General features: G+C 44.9%; 1 protein-coding gene across 7 annotated transcripts; it reads right to left on the bottom strand.

Moving 5' to 3' along the window:
• Window positions 1–198: 198 nt before the first annotated feature.
• VPS52 (VPS52 subunit of GARP complex) lies at window positions 199–25,928 on the bottom strand. 7 transcript variants are annotated; one of them, XM_080665634.1, is made up of 20 exons: window positions 25,590–25,928; window positions 23,353–23,437; window positions 23,152–23,204; window positions 22,926–23,001; window positions 22,670–22,737; window positions 21,887–22,062; window positions 21,387–21,537; window positions 21,060–21,160; window positions 20,831–20,963; window positions 20,634–20,691; window positions 19,940–20,073; window positions 19,333–19,488; window positions 18,405–18,523; window positions 17,954–18,077; window positions 17,596–17,691; window positions 17,400–17,510; window positions 17,137–17,202; window positions 1,465–1,576; window positions 1,114–1,232; window positions 199–920 (listed from the first exon to the last, which is right to left on the bottom strand). In XM_080665634.1, the coding sequence occupies exons 1-20, from the start codon at window positions 25,677–25,679 to the stop codon at window positions 774–776; spliced, it is 2,175 nt and encodes a 724-aa protein (XP_080521760.1). In that variant the 5' UTR covers window positions 25,680–25,928; the 3' UTR covers window positions 199–773. The 7 variants fall into 7 exon arrangements, 5 of the variants coding, with proteins under 5 accessions (XP_080521760.1, XP_080521761.1, XP_080521764.1 ...); XM_080665635.1 differs by having other exon boundaries at window positions 17,403–17,510; XR_013960454.1 differs by lacking the exon at window positions 1,465–1,576.
• Between the last annotated feature and the right edge of the window lie 54 nt (window positions 25,929–25,982).

Below are 25,982 nucleotides of genomic sequence, written 5' to 3'. Positions count from 1 at the left end.
CTCATGAAATAATCCCCACACTAAAACCAATGCAGCTACTTTGGCCTAGGTTAAAGGATACTGTGTGTCCCTACTTTTTCCACACCCACCAAAAGAGAAGTAAGCCCAGCACCCATTCAGAGATGGAGGTAACCCTGGAGCACAGATGGGGCTACTTGAAGGCCCCAGGAGGGAGAAAGGAAATGGGAGAAGAGTGTTATGTCATATTAAATATTTATTGTTCCCTGCAGACTGACCTTGAAGTACTTCTCAAGCCAGGAGGGGGACTGGTTAGTGTTCAAGTTGCTAGGATCTTAGGTCAAAAAGCTACAGAAATCACTTTGCATGAAAAAAAAATCAGTGACTTAGAGGCAGTCTCCCCTTGCCATCAATTCCAAGAGGTAAGGCTTCACACCTCAGGACATGGTGACAAGAGTTGAATGAACCAGAAATGGAGGCAAGTGAAGGTTTTACTAGAAGAGAAAAAAGCCTTGGCTTTTTGGTGTTTTTTTCAGGGGGCGGGGAGTTGTGACAAAGTTGGGAGAATGATAAAGGTCATTTTGGAAGCCCAGGGAAAGGTGGTCCTGGGAAACCTAAAGACACTGGGAGATTCAGAAAGCTAAGGGAATCCAGCATACCCTGATGAGGCAGGGCCCTGGGGATGAAGGCAGGGTGAGGCATGTCACAGACCTGGGAGGCAAGGAGGAACTGGAAGGGGCAGGAAGGTGAAGAAAGGTATGGGGTGGGCTGCAGGAGTCCATGGAGAGGGCTGGTGAATCCCAGGATCCAGCACATCAGAAGTTGGGCTTGTGCTTCTTGAGCTCCACCATAAGGTGGTGAATGTTGATGAGCTCAGCCCGGGCAGGGAGAGCTCGGAGCTGGGGCTGAGACAACACCCGGTGGAAGCGATGATAGAGCTGGATTAGCTGGGTCAATGCTCCCTGGTCAGAGAAAGTCAAGGAGGGTAAGACTGTGAGATGATGATTAAGAATCAGGTTGGGGCTTATCCAGAACTTTGGGCACAGCTGGTAGTTGAAGATCAAGGGTTACTTGGATGATGCTGAGCCCAAGGAAAAGAGGGGGGAAATTAGTGATGGGGCAGGGTGGGAGTGGGAGCTGGGAGTTGCAGGTCACCTGGATGATACTAGTTCCATTTCTGAAGTTGGTGAAACTCCGCATTACATCCTGACTCAGAGACTCCACCGATGATTTCCAGGAACTACCAAAGCCACGGATCAGCTGAGTAACACGGGCTGATGGCAGGAGGAAAAAGACAGTATCAGATAGAAACGAGGCTAAATGATCTTTGATCCCACTAAGTCCTCCCCAAAGCATAGCCATCCTCATCATCCAACTCCTCTCTTCTGGTGTTCTCCCAACCCTTTCTTTCCTGATCCACCCACTCCCCATATAATCCACATCCTCTTATTTTTCATTTCTAGTCACCTTACCACTGACCCCTTTTCTACCACACCATCCTTATACCTTCTTCCCCTCGAAGTCGCTCAGCCTGTCCACACTCAATCAGAGCCTCAGCCTCCTTCACAAATGCCACCAGACCCCCAAAAGGGGGAGAGAGCAACTCTTCAATGAATTCCTGGAGAAACACACACACATGCATACACATACAATTGAGTGTCCTGGTGTCAGCAGATTTTTTCCAATTCTGGCATCATGACCGACTAGATCCTTAGAACATTCCCATAGCAAAGTTCCCACTTTAAGAAACTGCTGGTCTCACAAGAGGTAGGGGAAATCTTCAAGGCTCCCCCCTCCTAAAACAACAACAAAACCCCCAGAAACTAAACTTAAATGGGAGCAGAGCAACAAGAAATTGGGGTCAGGGCTGGAAACAGGGGCAAGGCTACCAGAAGGTAAATGGCCATGGCAACTCTGCTATCTGAAAACTAAGCCTGACGCCAGCCCCGAGTGGGAAAGCTGAGTCTTTCATGAGAGCTGCAAAGAGAGACTCATAAGCAGCAAGAAAAAAGCAGTTATCTACAAGGGTGCTCCCATAAGTCTGTCAGCTGATTTCTCAATACAAACTTTGCAGGCCAAATGAAATTGTCATTGAATACAAAATGATGAAAAGCAAGGACCTATAACCAAGATTATGCTACCCAGCAAAGATTTAGAATAGAAAGTCAGATAAAGAGCTTCCCAGATAATAAAAAGCTAAAGGAGTTCATCACCACCAAACCAGTATTACAAGAAGTGTTAAAGCATCTTCTTTAAGATAAAAAAAATCTATATATTAAAGGCTAAGTGTCGGTCTGACCGGTAGCTATGACACGCACTGACCACCAGGGGGCAGATGGTCAACGCAGTAGCTGCCATGACACGCACTGGCCATTTAAAGATAAATGGCACTAAGGACCTGGCGCTGACAAACCAACACTCAGCTTCCCCCAAGTGGGAGATAAGCTCTGCCACCACCCCCCAGTGACAAATTGCAGCCAAGGCTGCCAAGATTCCATGGCACAAAATGCAGCCCACAGCCCAGCCCAGCTCTGAAACAGTCGCTGTGGACGCTGGGTAATGATGTCACATAGCAACATCCAGCTTCCTTTCCCTAGCAACTAGCCTCCTTGGAGTTTCTTCAGCCCAGGAACACAACACTTGCTTTATAGCCAGGTGCAAACATTTTACACTTTAACCAAATGTGAAGCATTTTCACGTGCCTCATCTCATTTGATCCTCATAAAAGTCCTGGAGTAGGTAGATAGGAGACTTGGTAGAATCGTATTTTCTTTTCATTAGCAGGAAAACGGAGATTTAGAAAGTTTAGAAACTTGACCCGACTGAAAAGAAGTAAGAAATAGTGGAACTTGAAAATGACTTCAGGTTTTCTCACTGCGCAGAATATAGTCAAACACTGCTGCAGTTAAATATTTTACCCTTTGTTCTCCCTGTGAGATCTACAATAATAATCTGCTTCATGTTGATATTTACTGCTGTATTGCTGACAATTACCTGAAAGAGAAGTTGGGGTGCTTCACTGGGCTGGAAAAAGTTTAGATAAATCAGAAAGCAGGTCTAATTAAGCAAGTTTATTCTGTATCTATAAAAGGCTAAGTTGACTCACGCATGTGCGATACATATAAAGCTCTCACTGGTGCCAATCACATGCGTGTTTTTCAATCTAAATTGTTGACTGTGAATTTGGTTGACACTTCTATTATAGAGAAAGGGCAAATAGCAATATTAAAATATTTATTCTAATTAATTTCCTCTCAATGTGCACGAATCCGTGTACTGGCACACTAGTATGAATAATAAAATGGCAACAAATACATATCTATCAATAATTACTTTAAATTAAAATTGATTAAATGCTTCAATCAAAAGACATATGGAGGCTGAGTGAATAACAAAACAAGACCCTTACATATCAGATTGAGAGACTGAAAATAAAGGGATGGAAAAAGGTATTTCATGAAAATGGAAACAAACAAAAGCTGAGGTAGCAATACTTATACCAGACAAAATAAGACTTTAAAACAAAGGCTATATAACAAGAGACAAAGAAGGACCCAGTAATTACAGTTCTGGACATTTATCCAAAGAAACCCAAAACAATAATTCTAAAAACTATATGCATTCATATGTTCACTGCAGCATTATTTATAATAACTAAGAGATGGAAGCAATCTAAGTGTCTACCAATAGATGAATGGATAAAGATGTAATGCATATATATGATGGAATATGACTCAGCCGTAAAAAAGTATGAAATCTTGCCATCTGCAACAACATGGATGGACCTAAGGGGTATTGGGCTGAGTGAAATAAGTTAGAGAAAGATAAATGCCAAATGATTTCACTCATATGTGGAATTTAAAAAACAAAGTAAGAACCAAGATGGCGGTGTAGGTAAACGCTGGTACTCGCTGCCTCCCACAATCACATCAAAATTACAACTAAAATAAAGAACCACCATCATTCAGAACCACCTGAAATCTGACTGAATGGAAGTCCTATAACTAGAGAAGTAAAGAAGAAAGCACATTGAAACTGGCAGGAGGGGTGGAGGCACAGAACGGGCTGATCCGTTGTGTGGCATTTTATTAATTGGGAGGAATATCTTGGCTGAGGAGGCCTCCCATGTGGAATAAGGGCTCCCAGTCCCACACCAACCCCCCAGCCCAGGTTGCAGAGCTAGGAAGGGAAGTCCCTGTAACTTCAGGCTGTAAAAACCAAAGAGGATAGTGGCTGAGTGACATGGAGGCTGCTGGAGTCCCAGGCAATTCCTTTTAAAGGGCCAGTGCAATGACTTCCATGGATTTGCTCCCTCTGAGCTCCAGTACTGGGGTAGCAGCCTATGGTGTATCCAGGGACATATGTAGAGGAACTGGATTGCCTAGCATGGGGCAAAAACTTGGGGGCAGCTTTCTCCCAGACAGGGGTACTCATGGAGTTCATTGTTCCTATGCTGGGACTTCCCCCATTGCAGAGCTGACTAGTAGCACATCTGAGCCTCCATTAATCTGGCTCACACTGTTTGCTCCTCCCTCGTGATTCTCTGAGACCCAGCCCCATCCAAGCTGTTTGCAGCAGCTTTTCCATATGAATGGCCTGTCCTGGCTCAGGCTTCAGACTTTCCTATAATCTCTCAAACAAGCAGCATGTGGCATCAGTGTGTCCCAAACCTATCAATAAGAGGCCCAAGACAAGGCACTAGCATCAGCCTGCCTTGCTTCACAGCTTGGCCTTGCCTGGGCACTTCCAAGCCCAACACAAGTAGCAGCCATCTGCAGATCACCCTGTAGCTTCTGCCAGGTGGCCCCAGGCAGAGGCCCTAGAGCCAGTGCACCTGATGGACAACTTCAGACCACATCAGATCACAACTCTACTCATTTATAAGCAACACACTCAAGGAGCAGACTCATCGAGCACCAAAGCCCCACTGAAGCAAGTCCTGCTCCACAGGGGTGTTTCTCTGCCACTGTAGTCACAGCTGTTCCTCACAGCCAGTTGGCCTGGAGGTTAATTCCTCCCAGTGACTCCAACAGCAATCAAGGCTCAACTACAACAAGACTGTACACACAGCCCACACAGGGGTCCACGTAGAGTGCCCAGCTCAGATAACTGGGGAGGCTGAGCCACTGAGCCCTACAGGACACCTACTACACAAGGCCACTTTATCAATTTCAGGAGACATAGCAGTTCTACCTAATATATAGAAGCAAACAAAGGGAAGCAGCCAAAATACAGAGACAAAGACAAAGAAATATGTCACAAATGAAAGAACAGAAGAAATCTCCGGAAAAAGAACTAAATGAAATGGAAGCAAACAAACTACTAGATACAGAGTTCAAAACAATGGTTATACACAGCTGATCCTCACAGCCAATTGGCCTGGAGGTCAATTCCTCCCAGTGATACCAACAACAATCAAGACTTAACTACAACAAGGCTGTACACACAGTCCACAAAGGGGTGCACCAAGAGTGTCCACCTCAGGTAACTGGGGAGGCTGAGCCACTGGGCCATACAGGACACCTAGCACACAAAGCTACTCTACCAACTCAGGGAAGCAGCAAAAATGCGGAGACAAAGAAAAAGATCACAAACAAAAGAAATGGAGGAAAGCAAACGACTGGATATAGAGTTCAAAACTACGGTTATAAAGTTTTTCAAGAATTTCCTGGAAAACGCTGATAAATTTAGCGAGACCCTCGAGGATATGAAAAAGGACCAACTAGGAATTAAACATACACTAACTGAAATAAAAAATATTATACAGAGACCTAACAGCAGACTAGAGAAATGCAAGAATCAAGTCAAAGATTTGAAATACAAAGAAGCAAAAAAACACTCAACCGGAAAAACAATGGTTATAAGGATGCTCAAGAATCTTGAGAGCTTCAAGGGACTTAGTGAAAATTTCCAGGATCTTAGTGAGATTTTCAAAGACATGAAAAAGAACCAATCAGATATTAAGCATATACTAACTGAAATAAAGAATAATTTACAGGGATTCAACAGTAAAGTACAGGATGCTGAGAATCAAATCAGTGATTTGGAATATGAGGAAGCAAAAAATATCCAATCAGAAATGCAAAAAGTATCCAAAAATATGAAGACAGTATAAGAAGTGTCTGGGAGAACTTCAAACGTACCAACATTCACATTATGGGGTGCCAGAAGGAGAAGACAAAGAGCAGGATATTGAAAACCTATTTGAAGAAATAATGACAGAAAACTTCCCCTACCTGGTGAAAGAAGTAGATTTACAAGTCCAGGAAGTGCAGAGTCCCAAACAAGAGGAACCCCCACACCAAGATACATCATAATTAAAATGCCAAGGGTTAAAGACAAAGAGAATCTTAAAAGCAGGAAGAGAAAAGCAGTTAGTTACCTACAAGGGAGCATCCACACAACTGTCAGCTGATTTCTCAACAGAAACATTGCAGGCCAGAAGGAGTGGCAAGAAATATTCAAAGTGGTGAATAGCAAGGACCTAACAAGATTAATCCACCCAGCAAAGCTATCATTTAGAACTGAAGGTCTAATAAAGACCTTCACAGACAAGAAAAAGCTAAAGGATTTCATCACCACCAAACCAGTATTACATGAAATGTTGAAGGATGTTCTTTAAGAAGAGGAAGAAAGAGCCCTAACTGGTTTGGCTCAGTGGATAGAGTGTCAGCCTGTGGACTGAAAGGTCCCGGGTTCAATTCCAGTCAAGGGCATGTACCTTGGTTGTGGGCACATCCCCAGTGGGAGGTGTGCAGGAGGCAGCTGATCAATATTTCTCTCTCATCGATGTTTCTAGTTCTCTATCCCTCTCCCTCTCCCTTCATCTCTGTAAAAAATAAATAAAATATATTTTTTTTAAAAAAAAAGAAGAGGAAGAAAGAGAGGAAGGAGGAGGAGGAGAAGAAAGAGAAGGATAAAAAGATTAAAAATATGAACAATAAAATGGCAATAAATACATATCAACAATTTAATCTAAAAATAAAAATAAACAAACAAGAAATCTAATGAACAAAATAAACTAAAGAATTAAATAGAACCAGAGGCATGGAAACATAGAACAGACTGATGAATCTCAGAGGGAAGGGTGGAGGGTGAAGGGAGGTGGTGGGAAGAGATTAACCACACAATTTGCTAGTATATGCATATATGCATTACCTGTGGACACAGACAATAGGGTGGTAAAGGCCTAGGGCCAGAGTGGGAACTGGGTGGAGGAGGGAAATGGGAAAAAGGAGAACATCTGTAATATTCTCAACAATAAAGAATTTTTTTAAAAAAGAGATAAAACACATACGGAAAATATCTGCAATCTATATAATCAACAAAAGATCAGTATGTAAAATATATAAAGAGCTCTTTTTAAAAAAATGTTTTTATTGATTTTGAGGTAAAATTTACCTACATAAAAAACTTATCTAGAATATGAACTGGGGGGAGAGGGAATAATGGCGGCGGAATAGACAGACGTGTTCCGAGCCTTGTCCCGGAGCAGAAAGAAAGAACAGCTGAGGGTCGCACAAGGAGTGTTTGTTGGCTGGTTGGGAGACAGCTGAATTCCAGAAGGAGGTGGGGGACTGCTGAACGGGGTTCCCCTGACCTGGCAGCACCAACTGCGGCTGGGTCCCCTCCCGGAGCTGCGGGCTTGGACGCGGAGTCTGCGCCATCTTGATCCGGAAAGTGGAGCTTATCTGAAGCCTGAGAATCCACAACTGCGGCACCCCAGGAACAGCTGCGAGCCCCAGAACAACGCTCCCCAACTGGCGCAAGCACACGGGTTCAGAGGAGCTCTACACTCCACCACGGAAAGGTCAGATTTCGCCTGGGATAAGGTGAGGTCTCTGGTCCCGGCGGGAGAGAGGAACGCGCGTTTTGCGGGAGCTGGAGGACCAGGGAAGTCTGTGCCTAGAAAAATCCGTGGCTGTAGGGGCTGGCGTGATCTGTGATTGTGGAAAGGGGTCCTCAGAGCTGCTAAGAGAAGGGCACTCTAAAAAGCAACCCATTTTGATCTGAAGTGCAGGGACACCCTAAGAATTTCAGGCAGTCCAGACTTACGCGCAGCCCGTGCGCTCCCTGGGTGCCTGGGCTTACTCGCAGTCCTGGAGTTCGCACACTTGGGCTTTTTCCTCTTCAAATCCTTGCTTCTGATTACTAAGCCCAATACATAGGATCACCCAGTTGGGGACACCCTGGGAGACTGCAGGGGAAGGTTGTTTTTCTGGAACCTGGGGATCGGAGCGGGGAGTGACCATCAGAGAGTCAGCTCTGAGGCAGCCCACTCCCACAGGCCGGTGGCGAGTGCCACAGGGAAAGAAGGCTCTAACACTGCCTAGAGAGGCCATAGATAGACCCGGAAGTCAATCCAGAAACACTGCCACCCAGGGGCTGAATCACAAATTGACTCTTGTGTAATCAAAAATAAAGGAATACGAGAAATTAAGACACACAGCCTGCTTAAAATCAGGACTGGCTTACAACACCGAAGAGCAGTGGATCGCAGGGAACTGCAATACTGTCTGGACTGAGAAACAGGCGTGCCAAACAGAAAAACAGAGGAAGTGAATGACCTTCACTACTTCACATTTTATTTTTACCTTTTATTTTTTTATTTTCATTTTTTGCATCTTTTAATCAAGAAACTTTTTTTTCTTTTTTCATCACTTGATTTTACCTTTTTAATGATTACATTTTTATTTTCAATCCGTATTATCACTACTGCTATTTTATCTTTTTTTTTTTTTTTTTAAAGTGTCATTTTATTTTCTCTTCATTTTATTTTGGGATTAGGGTTCTACATTCTATTTTTTATCTTTCCTTTAGCATCGTTTTACTCTATCTCAACTCTACCTTTAGGCCATCACTCTCTTCCTAACCTCCCCCTTTTCAGTGTCCTGTTTGTCTTACCCTTTTACTGCTTTAGATTTTCCCTATTCTTTCTGTTTACCCCTTGTTAAAATTTCACCCTACTTACATATCTAATCTCCAATCCCCTGCTCCAAGTCCACATACACCTCTCCCTTCACTGTCTGAGCTATCCATAAACTTGTCCTTCTCTCTGTCCTTTTGTTGTTGTTTGCTTGAATGTAGATTATATCCAATTTTTATGCTTTTTTTGTGAGATTGTTTTGCTTATTCTTCTTTTGTTTATTTTTTTGTTTGTTTTGTGCTTCAGCTTTCCCTTGCCTCACTCCATATTAGTTGGTGTCGTAGTTTGTACTAATCCCCAGGCACTTGTTGCTGGCATTTGCTGGGATTAGTGATTGTTCTATTGGAGTTTTATCCCCAATATATATAGTCTGTTCCCCTTTCTCTCTTAGTCACTTTCTTGTCTCTCTTACTTTTTTTTTCTCTCTTTACTTTCCCTTTTCCCAATTTCATTTTCACACTCCTTTTTTCTTTTTTTCTTTCTTTCTTTCTTTCTTTTTTCCTCTTCTTCTTTCTCTCCTATCACCTAATTTGCCTTTCTCTGGTGGTCACCTTTATTGGAGGTTATTAATATCGTGAATACATTCCTGTTCAGTGCCTTGTGAGTTGTACCTGGTAGTGCTGTATTTTGTGCCTTTAAATCAACCCAGGAGAGAGAGAACTACATAACCAGACACCCAGAGAAGAGAGACCATGGGGAGACAAAGAAGCAGCCCACATATGAAAGAAAAGCAGGCATCACCAGAAAAGGAAGTAAACGAAATGGAGGCAAGCAACCTTCCAGAGAAAGAATTCAGAGAAATGGTCATAAGGTGGCTGAAAAGAATGGAAGACAAATTCGACAATATGAGCAAGAACCAAGAGGAAATGAAGAAGAACCAAGAAGAAATGAAAAATGACATCGCTGCTGTAAAGAACTCAATAGAAAGCATCAAGAGTAGACTAGAAGAAGCAGAGGACCGCATCAGTGAGCTAGAAGACAAGATGGAAAAAAATACCCAAGAAAAGCAACTTCTAGAAAAAAAAATTAAAAGGCAGGAGGAGAGTCTAAGGGAACTTTGGGACAACACGAAACAAAACAACATCCGCATAATAGGGGTTCCAGAAGGAAAGGAAGCTGAGCAAGGAATAGAAAACCTCTTTGAAGAAATAATGACAGAAAACTTCCCTGATATAGGGAAGAAAAAACCCACACAAATCCAAGAAGCTCACAGAGTCCCAAGCAAAATGAACCCCAAAAGACCGACGCCAAGGCACATTATAATTAAATTGGCAAACACCAACGACAAAGTAAGAATCTTAAAAGCAGCAAGAGAGAGACAGAAAGTTACATACAAAGGAACCCCCATCAGACTAGCAACTGATTTCTCAACAGAAACTCATCAGGCCAGAAGAGAATGGAATGAAATATACAAAGTCATGCAAAGAAAGGGGCTGAATCCAAGAATACTGTACCCAGCAAGGCTGTCAATCAAAATTGAAGGTGAAATCAGGAGCTTCACAGACAAAAAAGGACTAAGGGAATTTATTACCACCAAACCAGCAATGCAAGAAATGCTAAAGGGTCTACTGTAAAAAAAAAAAAAAAAAAAAAAGAAAGAAAGAAAGAAAGAAAGAAAGAAACAGGAAGCGAAGAAGTAACACAGGGGTAAAGAATAGGAATGGCGACAAATAAGTACCTATCAATAATAACTTTAAATGTAAATGGATTAAATGCCCCAATCAAAAGACATAGGGTAACAGATTGGATAAGAAAACACGACCCATATATCTGCTGTCTACAAGAAACCCACCTCAGAAAAAAAGACGCACACAGACTGAGGGTGAAGGGATGGAAAAAGGTTTTCCAGGCAAATGGAACTGAAAAAAAAGCTGGGGTAGCAATACTTATTTCTGACAAATTAGATCTCAAACTGAAGGACATAACAAGAGATAAGGAAGGCCATTTCATAATACTAAAGGGAGCAATCCAACAAGAAGAAATAACTCTGGTAAACATATATGCACCCAATACAGGAGCACCCAAATACATAAAAAAACTCCTGGAGGATATCAAGGGAGACATTGACAGCAATACAATCATAGTAGGAGACTTTAATACCCCACTATCACCATTGGACAAATCCTCTAAACAAAACATCAGCAAAGAAACATCAATCCTAAATGACTCACTAGACCAGATGGAATTAATTGACATCTTCAGAACATTTCACCCCAAAGCCACAGAATATACATTCTTCTCAAGCGCACATGGGTCATTTTCAAAGATAGACCATATGTTGGGACATAGGCAAAGTCTCTTCAAATTCAAGAAGATAGAAATCATATCAAGCATCTTCTCAGACCACAGTGGCATAAAACTGGAAATCAACTACAATAAAAACAACCCAAAGAAATCAAACACATGGAGACTAAACAGCATGCTATTAAACCATGACTGGGTTACCAGAGAGATCAAAGAAGAAATAAAAAACATCATGACAACAAATGACAATGAAAACACTACAATCCAAAATCTATGGGACACAGCGAAAGCAGTCTTGAGAGGGAAGTTCATAGCTCTACAAGCCTACTGCAAAAAACAAGAAACAGGGGTAATAAATTACCTAACCCAACAACTCAAAGAGTTAGAAAAAGAGCAACAAGAAAAGCCCAGTGTAAGCAGAAGGAAGGAAATAATAAAGATCAGAGCACAGATAAACGACATAGAGACCAAAGAAACAATACAAAAGATCAACAAAACCAAGAGCTGGTTCTTTGAAAGGATAAACAAGATTGATGAACCTCTAGCCAGGCTCACCAAGAAGCAAAGGGAGAGGACCCAAATAAACAAGATCAGAAATGAAAGAGGTGAAATAACAACAGATCCCGCCGAAATACAAAGGATCGTTAAAAAATACTACGAACAACTCTATTCCAACAAACTGGACAACCTGGAGGAAATGGACATATTCCTAGAAAAATATAACCTTCCAAAACTCAATCAGGAAGAATCTAAACAGCTCAACATGCCAGTAACTATGGAAGAAATTGAAGCAGTCATCAAAGAGCTTCCGGCAAACAAAAGCCCGGGGCCAGACGGCTTCACAGGAGAGTTCTACCAAACATTCAAGGAAGAACTAAAACCTATCCTCCTCAGACTATTCCAAAAAATTCAAGAGGAAGGAACACTTCCCAGCTCCTTCTATGAAGCCAGCATCACCCTAATACCAAAACCAGATAAAGACAACACAATGAAGGAGAATTACAGGCCAATATCCCTCATGAATGTAGATGCCAAAATCCTCAATAAAATTCTAGCAAATAGGATCCAGCAGTACATCAGAAAGATCATACACCATGACCAAGTAGGATTTATCCCAGGAATGCAAGGATGGTTCAATATCCGCAAATCAATAAATGTGATACATCACATAAACAAATTGAGAGATAAAAATCACATAGTCATATCAATTGATGCAGAAAAAGCATTTGACAAAATCCAACACCCTTTCTTGATAAAAACTCTCAACAAGGTGGGAATAGAAGGATCATACCTCAACATCATAAAAGCTATATATGATAAACCCACAGCTAACATCATACTCAATGGGCAAAAACTAAAACCATTTCCCCTAAGAACAGGAACAAGACAGGGATGCCCACTCTCACCACTCCTGTTTGACATAGTACTGGAAGTATTAGCCATTGCAATTAGACAAGAAGAAGAAATAAAAGGCATCCAAATTGGAAAAGAAGAAGTAAAGCTGTCCTTATTTGCAGATGACATGATATTGTACATAAAAAACCCGAAAGACTCCATCAAAAAACTAACAGACTTAATAAATGAATTCGGCAATGTAGCAGGATACAAAATTAACACCAAGAAATCTATGGCATTTCTATACACCAACAATGAACTTACAGAAAGAGAGACTAAAAAAGCAATCCCATTTTCCATCGCACCAAAAAAATTAAGATACTTAGGAATAAACCTAACCAAGGAGGTAAAAGACCTATATGCGGAAAACTACAGGACACTGAAAAAAGAGATAGAGGAAGATGTAAACAGATGGAAGAACATACCATGTTCATGGATTGGTAGAATCAACATCATTAAAATGTCCATACTACCCAAAGCAATCTATAGATTCAATGCACTCCCCATTAAAATACCAACGGCGTATTTCACAGACCTAGAAAGAACTCTCCAAAAATTCATCTGGAATAAAAAAAGACCCCGAATAGCCACAGCAATCCTGAGAAAGAAGAATAAAGTAGGAGGGATCTCAATACCAGATTTCAAGCTGTATTACAAAGCCACTGTCATCAAAACAGCCTGGTACTGGCACAAGAACAGACATATAGATCAATGGAACAGAATAGAGAATCCAGATATCGACCCAAACCAATATGCACATTTAATATTTGACAAAGGAGGCATGAGCATACAATGGAGTCAAGACAGTCTCTTTAATAAATGGTGTTGGGAAAATTGGACAGATACATGCAAAAAAATGAAACTAGATCACCAACTTACACCATACACAAAAATAAACTCAAAATGGGTACAGGACTTAAATATAAGACGGGAAACCATAAAAATACTAGAGGAATCCACAGGCAGCAAAATCTCAGACATATGCCAAAAGAACTTTTTCAGTGATACTGCCCCTAGGGCAATGGAAGCCAAACAGAAAATAAACAAATGGGACTACATCAAAATAAAAAGCTTTTGCACAGCAAAAGAAACCATCAACAAAACAACAAGAAACCCCACTGTATGGGAGAACATATTTGCAAATGGTATCACTGATAAAGGTTTAATTTCCAACATCTACAGGCAGCTTATACAACTTAATAAAAGGAAGATAAATGATCCAATAAAAAAATGGGCAACGGACCTAAATAGAAGCTTTTCGAAAGAAGACAGAAGGAAGGCCAAGAGACACATGAAAACATGCTCAAAGTCACTAATTATCCGAGAGATGCAAATCAAAACAACAATGCGATACCATCTCACACCTGTCAGAATGGCTATCATCAACAAATCAACAAACGACAAGTGTTGGCGAGGATGCGGAGAAAAAGGAACCCTCGTGCACTGCTGGTGGGAATGCAGACTGGTGCAGCCACTGTGGAGAACAGTATGGAGTTTCCTCAAAAAACTGAAAATGGAACTCCCATTTGACCCAGTAATCCCACTCCTAGGAATATATCCTAAGAAACCAGAAACACCAATCAGAAAGGATATATGCACCCCTATGTTCATAGCAGCACAATTTACAATAGCTAAGATTTGGAAACAGCCTAAATGCCCATCAGCAGATGACTGGATCAGAAAACTATGGTACATCTACACAATGGAATACTATGCTGCCGTAAAAAAGAAGGAATTACTACCATTTGTAGGCACTTGGATGGAATTAGAGAACATTATGCTAAGTGAAATAAGCCAGTCAATGAAAGAAAAATACCACATGATCCCACTCATTTGGGGATAATGAAAAACATTATAAACTGATGAACAAAATGATAGTTACAGAGGCAGTAAAGCATCAAACAGACTGTCAAATTACAGTGGTAAGGTTAGGGAGAGGTGGGGGAAATAAGAGATCAACTGAAGGACTTATATGCATGTATATAAGAGTAACCAACGGATGCAAAACATTGGGGGGTGAGGGCATGTATGGGAGTGGGGTGGGGGTGGGGGGCAATGGTAAGATATGTACACATATAATACCTTAATAAAAATTTGAAAAAAAAAAAAAAACTTATCTACATCTATGTGCACTAAAAGACATGTGTTCAAAATGAACAAAATTGGAACAGACTCATAGATGCAGAGAGCAAACTGAGGGAAGAGGGCTTGGGTGAAAAAGGTGAAGGGATTAATAAGTACAAACTGGTAGTTACAGAAGTCATGGGGATGTAAACTACAGTATAGGGAATATACTCATTAATATTGTCAAAGGACTTATATACATACTAGAGGCCTGGTGCACAAATTCGTGCACTGGTGGGGTCTCTTGGCCAGGCCTGCGATTGGGGTTGATCAGGGCTGTCTTGCCCAGTCCTGATCGGGGCCATCAGGGCTGGCCAGCCAGGAAGGGACCGCAGGAGGTTGGCCGGCTGGGGAGGGACCGAGGGAGGGCTCCAGGACGTGTCTGGCCCTCTTATCCAGTCCCGATCAGCCAGACCCCAGCAGCAAGCTAACCTACCAGTTGGAGCGTCTGCCCCCTGGTGGTCAGTGCACGTCATAGCGACTGGTTGGTCAACCAGTGGGTTGGACACTTAGCATATTACACTTTTATTGTATAGGATATGCATAGCCCATAGACACAGGTAATAGTGCAGTGAAGGCCTGGGGGTGGGCAAAGGAGGGAAAATGGGGGACATCTATAATATTCTTAACAATAAAAGTAAATTAAAAATATAATAATAGTATTGTAATAACTATTCATGGTATCAATTCAGTACTGGAAATATTGGGAGTAACATTTTGTAAAATGTCTAACCACCATGCTGTTCACCTCAAACTAATACAAAATAATACTGAAAATAAACTGTAATTGAAAAAGTAAAATGGAAAAAAAAAAAGACATAATTGTTCATAAAACAATGCTCACAGTAGCAAAAAACTGGAAGTAATCTAAATGTCCTCTTACAGGAACACATGTTATATTCACATAAGTAACATGATCCAACAGTGAAAAAGAATGAACTACAGCCATGTGTAATAATGTGTGATATTAGAAAAATTATGCTTGAAAAAATCCTGTGATTCTGTTTTTATAACATTAAAAATATCTATAATAATAAAAGCCTATGCGCTTGTGACACCCTCACGCCATGACGCCCTCATACCGTAACAAGCCATCACCAGGGGCTGCGTGTGCAACCAGCGCACGTGGGTGGGCGGGGCTGCGTGCACGGCAAGGCGTGCGCGGGTGAACAGGGGCTTGACGCTGTGTGAGTGACGCGGAGGTGGGTCCCGCGACTCCAGCCTACCTCTTTGGGGCGATCGATCGCAGGGCTCCCACACTGTGAGAGTGCACAGGCCAGGCCTCTAGTATATAGTTATTGTTTTGACATAGCTATATTTTTAATTGATTTTTAGAGGGAGGAAGAGAGAGAGAAACAGTGATCTATTGTTCCACTTATATATTCATCGGTTGATTCTTTTAAAAAATATATATATTTTTTATTGATTTCAGAGAGGAAGGGAGAGGGAGAGATAGAAACATCAATGATGAGAGAGAATCATTGATCGGCTGCCTCCTGCACACCTCACAATGGGGATCGAGCCTGCAACCTGGGGATGTGCTCTGACTAGGAATTTAACTGTGACCTCCTGGTTCATAGGTTGACACTCAACCACTGAGCCCCACTGACCCAGCCATTGGTTAATCCTTGTATGTGCCCTGACCAGGGCTCGAACCTACAACTTTGGCATATCGGGATGATGTTCTAACCAACTGAGCTATCCAACCACGGCTTAGCTATAGCTAAACTTTTAAAAGCAAGAGTATGATAAACACAGCAGGTAGGTCACCAGGTGCTTCTATGTGAAAGGCAGGGAGATGGATGAAGAGGAATTCACACTCTGAGATTGGTTATTGTTAAGGTGTATTGTAGGCTCATGGGTGTTTATAACATTAAAAAAATAAAAAATATCCAGGCCTGAGTGGCTCAGTGGTTGAGCGTCGACCTATGAACCAGGACATCATGGTTCGATTCCCAGTCAGGACACATACTCAGGTTGTGGGCTCGGTCAGCAGTGTGGGGTGTGCAGGAGGCAGCTGATCCAGTGATTCTCTCTCATCATTGATGTTTCTCTCTCTCTTTCCCTCTCCATTCCTCTCTGAAATCAATAAATATATTTTTAGCCCTAACCGGTTTGGCTCAGTGGATAGAGCGTCAGCCTGCGGACTCAAGGGTCCCAGGTTCGATTCCGGTCAAGGGCATGTACCTTGGTTGCAGGCACATACTCGGTGGGGAGTGTGCAGGAGGCAGCTGATCGATGTTTCTCTCTCATCGATGTTTCTAACTCTCTATCCCTCTCCATTCCTCTCTGTAAAAAATCAATAAAATATATTTAAAAAAATAAATAAATAAATAAATAAATAAATTTTTAAAAAATAGACCAATAATGACATGTTGTGAACCAGGAGTTATTCCAATTCTGTGAGTCCAGTAACTGCCACTCCCTACACACACACACACACACACACACACACACAGCTGTCCCTTTCCTTTTCCCCACATCCCTACCTGTGTCCGAGCATTAAGCAGCTGCTGGAAACCCTCGACCTCTTTGCTGTCATCCGCAGCCCGCTCCTAAGGGAAGACAAAGTGAAATATCAAGTTCAGGAGAGGTAGCCCTCACTGCAGGATATCCCCTTCCTTCCACATTTACTGCACTGGCCAGACTCCAGAATAAACCAATGAACCAAAAAAAACACAAGCCCTCAGAGCTAGCAGAACAATGAGGCACCGGATTCCCTGGGTGGGAAAGCGGAAAGTAGGGCGCCTACTACCATCAGCACGCCCAGCATCATGTCGTAGTTGTTGATCAGAAAGACAAGCTGCTCCTTCCTTGAGGAGAACTCCGCTGCCACTCGGAGGACGAAATTCTCCACTTCTACCTGGAAAAGCCCAGAGGTGACAGGAGAAGGTGAGGGCACAGGCCCTCATCACACTCCCATGGCTTCAGCTGGAGCTGCCCCTCACCTGGAGCTGCCCCAGCAGCTGCATCGTCCGCTCATTGGGGATTGTCTGATTAATGCTGACAAGAGCAGAGGAGAACTCTGCGTATCGCCGTGTGATCTGGGAGAAAGAAGGTTGAAAGAAAAATCACCCCAACCTCCTGACCCAGCCGCAACCACCTCTCAGCTCCCCTGTGCGTGACTCCCACCTCCAATCCTACAACCAGTGCCCAACCGCCCTGAATGTAACACTCCTGGACTGCTCCTCACACCGTTTAGCTAAACATCCCGCCAGGCACAAAAGAAATGTGTAGACAACCTCCCCAAACTGAAGTTTAGAGCCCTGCCTTTCAGGAACCTCTGCTACCCTTGCACTCCCTCACATAGTGGGGCCGAGTATCCAGTCCCCCAAGGCGCTGAGGGTCAGTGCTTCGGACACTCTGGACATTCATCTCCAGTATCAGCTCAAACCGTGGCCACAGCAAGGCAAGCACCTGTTCCCAGTACCTGTGGGCTTAATCAGAATCAGCAATCAGCTGGCCAGGAATGTCAGGGTCAGGTGGGGGTGGGGGTGGGGCGAATGGTGGGGGAGGAGTGGTGTTTGTGTTAGGGTAGGGAAAACCGGTCCCATTCTGGGGCATCTTGCAGGTTAAGAGCTGGGGGTTGGTGCTGGTAGGACTGGGTATGAAAGGTGAGTCAGACCAGTAGTGCTGCCTCCTGGCAGGTGAATGGGATTAGGGTCACTGGTATCAAGTCAGTAGTAGCCTAAAGGCAGGGTTCTGTAAGACCAAGAGCTCAAGGCCAGCAGGGCTTCAAGGACCAGAACTCAGTGACCTGTCCAGGGCGGGAACATCCCTCTTTGTTGCAATGTTGCGGAATCGGAGGACGATGTGGATACAGAGAAAAACAGCAATGGCATCATAGCAGTCAGCAAGATAGGACTCCAGGTGCTTCTGTGATTTAAGAACAGACAGAGGATTGGAAGAGCATGTTACTTTGTCCTTCCCAGTGGCCAGAGACAAATGCATATGCTCCTTTGGGGATGCAGCCCTGGGAGGGAGGAAGGGAGGGATAGAAATCGAAAAGGGAAATGCCCCTTGCCCTGCTCTGTCTACTGCCTTGCTCACAGGGTCTATGATCACGAGCCTAGTACAGAATTCAGGGCTGAGCACTGAGGTTTATGGGCCTCTCAGCTACTGCCTGGGTGTGGATCAGCAGTAGGGGTAGCCTTGGGGACCCCAAGCTTTAAGGGTTTTGTAGGGAGTCATGCTGTGAGTACAAGGCTTAGATGTTTCATTTTTATTTTTGCTTTTTTTTTTTTTTTTTTTAAATATGGAACACTTCACGAATTTGCATGTCATCCTTGTGCAGGGGCCATACTAATCTCTGTATCATTCCAATTTTAGTATATGTGCTGCTGAAGTGAGCACTATTTCTATTTTTTAAAATGTATTTTTATTGGTTTTAGAGAGGGAGATAGAAACATCAATGAGAGAGAATAATTGACTGGCTGCCTCCTGCACAACCCCTACCGGGAATTGAGCCCACAACCTGGGGCATGTGCCCTGACTGGGGATCGAACCGTGACCTTCTGGTTCAGAGGTCAATGCTCAATTACTGAGCCACACCAACCGACAAGGCTTAGATGTTTTAGTATGAGGGGTCCTGATTTCACTGCCACCAGAGCCATGACCCTCCAATGGTGCGGATAAGGACTGAGGACATGAATCTGAGAGCACAGGAGCTAGGGCAGGGGTCTTACCAGGGTCATGCTGAGCGTGCGGCCCATGACAGCATGGAAGAGGTCGTGTGCAGCCGTGCCAGACACAACAAAGAATTCACAGATGAAAAGATATTCCCGGCAGGAATTGTCTAGGAGGGCGTAGTGCTGGCTGCGAAAGAGGGCCTCAAATGGATACTAGGATGGGAGGGTAAAGAAGAGAGACAGAGGGATGAACCCCAACAATGACTCCCTGTAGATGTGGTGGGAAATCAGTAAACCTGGGTATTGAGAGTTCAGGAGACCCTTCTCATCTAACCCAAGTCTAGGCTGTTTTGAAACATCATCCTGAATAGGTAGGTACTGAAGTGGGGAAGGGGTACAAGAGAACAGCCCAACCCTCACCTGCTGTGGCTACTCCTGCATATCCCTCCACAGCTGCCTCAGAACATGTCTCTTCCCCATGTGCCCTAAGTCCATGGTCCCAGCCTTCTTGGAATCACAGTACCCTAGGGAGCCCGGAAAAGGCCACTCCTACATCCCAGGGGCTGACAGAAGGGCCTGCAGGATGGGAAGCTCTGACCTTCCCACCCAGCCCCAGCCAGTCTCTCAGCATCCCCTCACGACTGAAGCTTGCTCTTCCTCCTACCCTCTGTTCTCCCCGCTGGGCGGTGTGGGGCACCAGGATGGGGGCCTCCAGCTCAGTGGGGGAGATGACAGAGCCACGGGTCCCCAGGGTGAAGATGGTGTTTCTGCTTCGCAGGGATGGCTTTGAAAAGAATCGTGAAGGGTCAGAGTCAGGGAAATAAGATCACAGCTGCGATGGAAAATCAGACTCAGTACCTCCGGGGCCTATAGCAGCCGACAGTCTAGAGCAGGGGTGGGCAAACTTTTTGACTCGAGGGCCACAATGGGTTCTTAAACTGGACCGGAGGGCCGGAACAAAAGCATGGATGGAGTGTTTGTGTGAACTAATATAAATTCAAAGTAAAGGAGCAGAGGGGAGAGCAAGAGAACCCTCCGCTCTTTCGGCTCCGCGGGCCGGATAGAATAGTCGAACGGGCCGGATCCTGCCCACGGCTGGTCTAGAGGCCCCTCTTTTTCCCAGAACCAGTGCCCCACTTCACCTGACATCTGTGAATGTGCTTCAGGAGACCTCTACTCCTCGACATCATATGCAAAACTAAGGATCAAAATGACATTTTCTTGGGAAGGATGGCCATAGCCTTCATCACATTCTCAAAGGTTTAGGTCCCACAGAAAAAGGTAAGAAGCAGTGCCTTGGAGGCTAGAGTCAGAAGCCCCGGGCTCTCCAGGCCGAGCACAGGGTCAGCTTAGGATATCTTTCTTTGCTGTATCTTCCACGCCCATTAGATCATCCTTCTCAGCGACTTCCTCGTACTGGAGAAAAAAGAAAAAGAACTGTTAACCATTTCTGCCCACAGAACCATAAAAAATTTTTTACATTGTCCCCCCTTGCCCAGCGGTGTCCTTCTTCCCAGCCCAGGCACCAGGAATGTTTCTCCCTCCTTGGCCTCACCTGCACCTTCATGAGCCGCCCCAGGTAGGAGCGGTAGTAAGACAGGTAGATCTTGCTCAGCGTCTCCACATATTCATCCCGGATCTCCTTCGCTGTTGCTCTTTCATTGCCCAGCAGAAACTGATAGAAGAACCTGCAGGGGCCAGGGACTGTCAGTGTCCCTGCCTGCCCAAGAAACCAGACACCACACGTGGTTGCCCAAAGCTCGAGGCCATCCTCCCATGGTGACCTGTACTTCAGCAGGGCCGTCTGGGGGATCTGATAGTTGGTCATGGGTTTTCTGAAGGAATAAATCTTCTGAAGGATGAACTCTCGGATCTTCGTCACTGCCTAGATATGGGGGACCAAACACGGCATGAAGCTGCAACCGCCTTTCTGTTGGGAGCACTGAGGGAAGTGACAGATGTTAAGTAGAGGAGGAGGAAGGGTGGAGAATAGCCATTTTTTAAGGTCCTCAGGGGAACCCAGGGATGTGAGCATGAGCTCTGGCAGGGCAAGGCGGGGGAAGGTATCAGGAGGCTGGTTCTAGTCTCTGGGCTATCCCCCCAGCCCTCACCTTGACCCGAAGCCGGTCGAGCACACCCCTGACGTCAGCACAGGCCGCTGTGCCTCTAGCCTCCTGCTCTCGGACTGCAGCTGCCTTGGCATCCAGTTCCTGCAGCTGTTCCAGGAATCTGGGTTCTGTCACTGGCGCCTCCAGAATTGCCCTAGGTAGCAGGAAGGGGTGGCATGGGTTGGGAGGGAGACCCAGCATCCCTAGACTCCAAGTCATATCCTTGACGTCCAACTTCTCTCCTTTCCCTCTTACTGTGTTGTAGTCAGGGTTTACATAGTTTTCTGTTCTTGGGCCCCTCACTACACCCCTGACCCTGGATGATTCCTAGTCTTCGATGCCTAAAGCATGCATCAAGGTTAGAAAGGGCTGTCGACCCAACCACCAACTTCTGGAAGGAACTTGGTGACCTGAAGCCAGGAATCCCATGTGGTAAGTAGGTTAGGTCAGTCCAACCCGCCTGCCTGCTATAAACATTGTGGCCCTTCAAACTAGTAACTCACGTGACCAGAGCAGTGGGCACTACCAGACCATCGACAAGCTCCCCAAGTTTCCCTCGAACTGCCTGGCGGTTTCGAAGCCGAATGTTCATGGCCCCTGACTGTTCCTGCAGTGTCCGGATCTCCGAGCTGATGGAGCTGAGGTCACTCTGAAAAGCTCCCAACATCTGCTCCATGCGCTGGGAAAAAGGCAGAAGATGCTGCTGGAGCGCCACAGGGCTGGCAGGGGACAAGTGGGCCACCCAAGTGCATTGGTGACATCTCCAGTATCAATCAGCCCATGAGGGTAGCAGGTGATGAGGGAAGAGGTACCCCAAAGGTCACTGGCAAATAATATCAGTTATGGCAATAACAACAAAAAAGGCTGCTGAGGTCATATTGCAAGTGGCTTTGTCTCCACCTGAGGTTGACAACCTAAAGAATGACACCCCCCTGGTTGGTTTGGCTTAGTGTATAGAGCGTCGGCCTGTGGACTGAAGGGGCCTGGTTTGATTCCGGTCAAGGACACATACCTTGGTTGCAGGTTCCCCAGCCCTGGTCAGGGTGTGTGCAGGAGGCAACCAATCGATGTGTCTCTCTCACATTGATGTTTCTCTCCCTCTCCCTTCAACTCTCTCTAAAAATCAATGGAAAAATATCCTTGGGTGAGGATTAACAAAATAATAATAATAATAATGAGGAGGAGGAGGGGGAGGAGGGGGAGGAGGAGAAGAAGAAGAAGAATGGCACCAAAGACCACGATCTGGTTCAAGGTTATTTGAGGAGTTACAGGTCATGGTGACTAACCTCGAGGACAGCATCGCAGGCTGTGATCTGGTTGTGTAGTGATGCTATGTTCTCACTCTCTTGGATATCTGACCCACAGAAAGTCAAGGGGCCTCTCTGTGAGGATGGAGATCCTCAGACCTGCAGGACCTCTCCAGTTTCTACCTGAGGTGCTAAAACCCTAAGAGGGAAGAGATCACCCCCAGCCAGGTTGTCTGCACCACACTCCACAAACCCCCATTTTAATAACACCCCCCTTTCCTCTGCTGGAGGATACAATCCCGAATGGACTTCTGCTCAATCTGTTGTAGCTCCAGTTCAACCTGCTTTGAATAGTGACGGAGATCCACACCCTGGAGAACAGACATTGCAGTTCAAGAGGAGGTCACAGTGAGGGATACTGAGCAGAATTGATGCAGGACTAGCGGGTAAGACACCAGGATATAAGTTCAAGGGGAGGGTAAGTGTGGGGGAGGGCAGGTTAGTATAGTAGAAAGTCTCACCGTTTTAAGAGCTTCCTTTACTAACTCATCCTCCAGATTTGCCTGAATGTGAACTGGAAATAAAAGTTTATTATAAAGGTTCAGTTCACAGCTCCCTCTCCCCACAATGAACATCTGCACACCAATCCCTGCCTTGTTACTTCCACCCCCCATGCCTCTCAGATTATAGGCACTCTGCATCCACCCTGGGCCATCACTTACCATCCACTTCATCCAGGATAAATTCATCAGAGGTGAGGTCCAACACTCCAAGCTGCAAGGGCTCCTGCAGATCAGGACCAACCCCCTGGACAGGGATAAGTTAATGAGAAAGGATACTGGGGAAAAAGGGAAGAACAAAATATAATGGAGCCCTAACCGGTTTGGCTCAGTGGATAGAGTGTTGGCCTGAGGACTGAAGGGTCCTGGGTTCAATTCCAGTCAATTCCATACCTCGCCCAGCTGGTGTGGCTCAGTGCTGAGCGCTCATCTATGAATCAGGAGGTCATGATTTGATTCCCAGTCTGGGATGCAGGTTAGATACCCAGCAGTGGGCGTGCAGGAGGCAGGGGATCAATGATTCTCTCATCATGAATGTTTTTATTTCTCTCTCCCTCACCCTTCCTCTATCTGAAATATATAAAAACATATTTAAAAAAAAAAAAAAAAAGCACGTACCTCAATTACAGGCTCGATCCCCAGCCCCACTTGGGGCACATGTGGGAGGCAACCAATCAATGTGTCTGTCTCATATCAATGTTTTCTTTTTTAAATATATTTTTATTGATTTCAGAGAGGAATGGAGAGGGAGAGATAGGAACATCAATGATGAGAGAGAATCATTGATTGGCTCTTCCTGCATGCCCCCTACTGGGGATCGAGCCCGCAACCTGGGCATGTGCCTTTGACCAGAATCGAACCTGGGACCCTTCAGTCTGCTCTATCCATTGAGCCAAATAAGCTAGGGCTCATACAGATGTTTTCTGTCTCTCGCCCTCCCTTACACTCTGAGAATCAAAGGAAAAATATCCTCGGGTGAGGATTAACAAAACACAAACCAAACAAATAAATACATATCTATCTATCTATCTATCTATAATGGAATAATCCCTAATCCTTCAAGGGGGAGGGAGGAACTGTAACTGGGTAGCCATAGGTACTGTATGAAAAATTCCAAGTCTCACATTGTACCCAAATCTATGACTTGGGGCTGATGGGCAGGGAATATGACAAGGAGCCAAGCAATCCAGAGAATGGATGAGAAAAATTAGGAGTTGCAGAACTTGCAGTTGAATTTAGGAGCCCAGACTTCTGCTATCTTAGGTATTCTATCACAATCCCTCTGGGGAGCTCCAGTCTTTCTAGAAATGTCAGCTAACAGTGTTTACCTGCATGCCAGGTGCCATCTTAAATATACTCACTGATCTAACCAACAACCTATATTGTAGTGTTATAGGCCCCTCTCACTGACACCAGAGAGGTGTTACCAGACAGGAGAGCCCCCTGAACTAGTGGGAGAGGGTTGTCCCCAACTTTGATTCTTATCTTCTCATATAAATGAATTTATACGAGAGACCTTGACTGCGTTGTGAACAGCCAATTTATTAAAGCAATTAAAACGTGCAACTTTATTGAGAAAGCAAAACAAGCAAATCTATTTCATCTGGCTTGGAGCACAGATGGGCTTTTCTGGCTAATCCGGAAAAGCGAGTGTCTGGAGCAAGTTGGAGGAGTAATATGCCCTCCTCCTGTCTGTAGGTTTCAAAAGATTCTTTTGCTGAATATCTTGGTACAGATTAAGTCTCAAGGTTTTCTTGTTGCGGTCTTCCCAGAATCCTGGCAACTTTATCTTGCCGAGCCCTGAGACTGCTGGCTTCTCTGCTTATGGAGTAAAAGTGCCCTTTTTTACTTTCGGCTTTCCGCCGCCCTTTCTGCATTCATTAGGAGTGTCTGTGGCTGGGAAAGACAGTGGTTTGTTATTTGTAGGCCAGTTGCAAATTACTCACAGTTTGGCCTTGTTCGAATTTTTCTGCCTCAGTTTCCCCTATTCCTGCCCTGGAATCTTGCCTGTAACAGTATGTCTTATAATATCCTTCACCTTATAGGTATAGAAAGTGATGGCAGAGTGGTAGCTAACTTGCCCAAGGACACACAGCGTGAGTAGCAGAGCTGGAACTAAAACACAGGTAATCTGCCCCCAGAGGCCACGTTCTTAACCTTTAGACAGCACGGCTTCTCTATTCTGCCCCCAAATCTGGAGGTTAATTGAAATTGTGCCCCGGGAATTGGAGTCGACCATTCTGGTCCCTGCTCAAGCTCGGGTCGGATTCCAGGGAGGGCTACGGAGCGCATCTCTGGCCGCCGCCGAGCTCTCACCCTAACCTAAACCCAGCCCGGGTCTTTTAGACGCGAGGACGACCGAACGAGACTCCGGGGGAGAAAAAGCCCTGCGTTCTCACCAGCGGGCCCTCCTCCTCCTCCATGTCTGAGGCCCCGGCCCGCAACACCAGCTCCCGGGCAGCGGCCGCCATGGTGGCAGCGGCGGCCATTCGCGCAGCCTCACTTCCGGCAGCTGTCAGTCGCGCGAGTCAGTTCTCCCGAGTGGAACTACACGTCTAGAGTGCGTTGCACAGCGCGAAATCGTTCCCAGGTATTTGCGTTAAATGTTTCACTCCAGCCTTCCCTTTGAGCGCTAACCACTTCACCCAGGTACAAACGGTAGGTAGGAGTCTTAGCACAATCTCCCCCGGAACCTTCGCGGCTCTCACACCCCAAAACGTTACGAGCTGTAAAGAGCCACGCCGGAAGTTGTTGCAACTAATTCAGACTCTCTGAAGTCAAGTGGACGCCGG

The sequence above is a fragment of the Plecotus auritus genome, assembly GCF_963455305.1.
Source record: "Plecotus auritus genome assembly, chromosome: 4".
Lineage (NCBI taxonomy): Eukaryota > Metazoa > Chordata > Mammalia > Chiroptera > Vespertilionidae > Plecotus > Plecotus auritus.
Note: the sequence above shows the minus strand (reverse complement) of the source record. Positions and strands in the feature narration are given on the sequence as shown.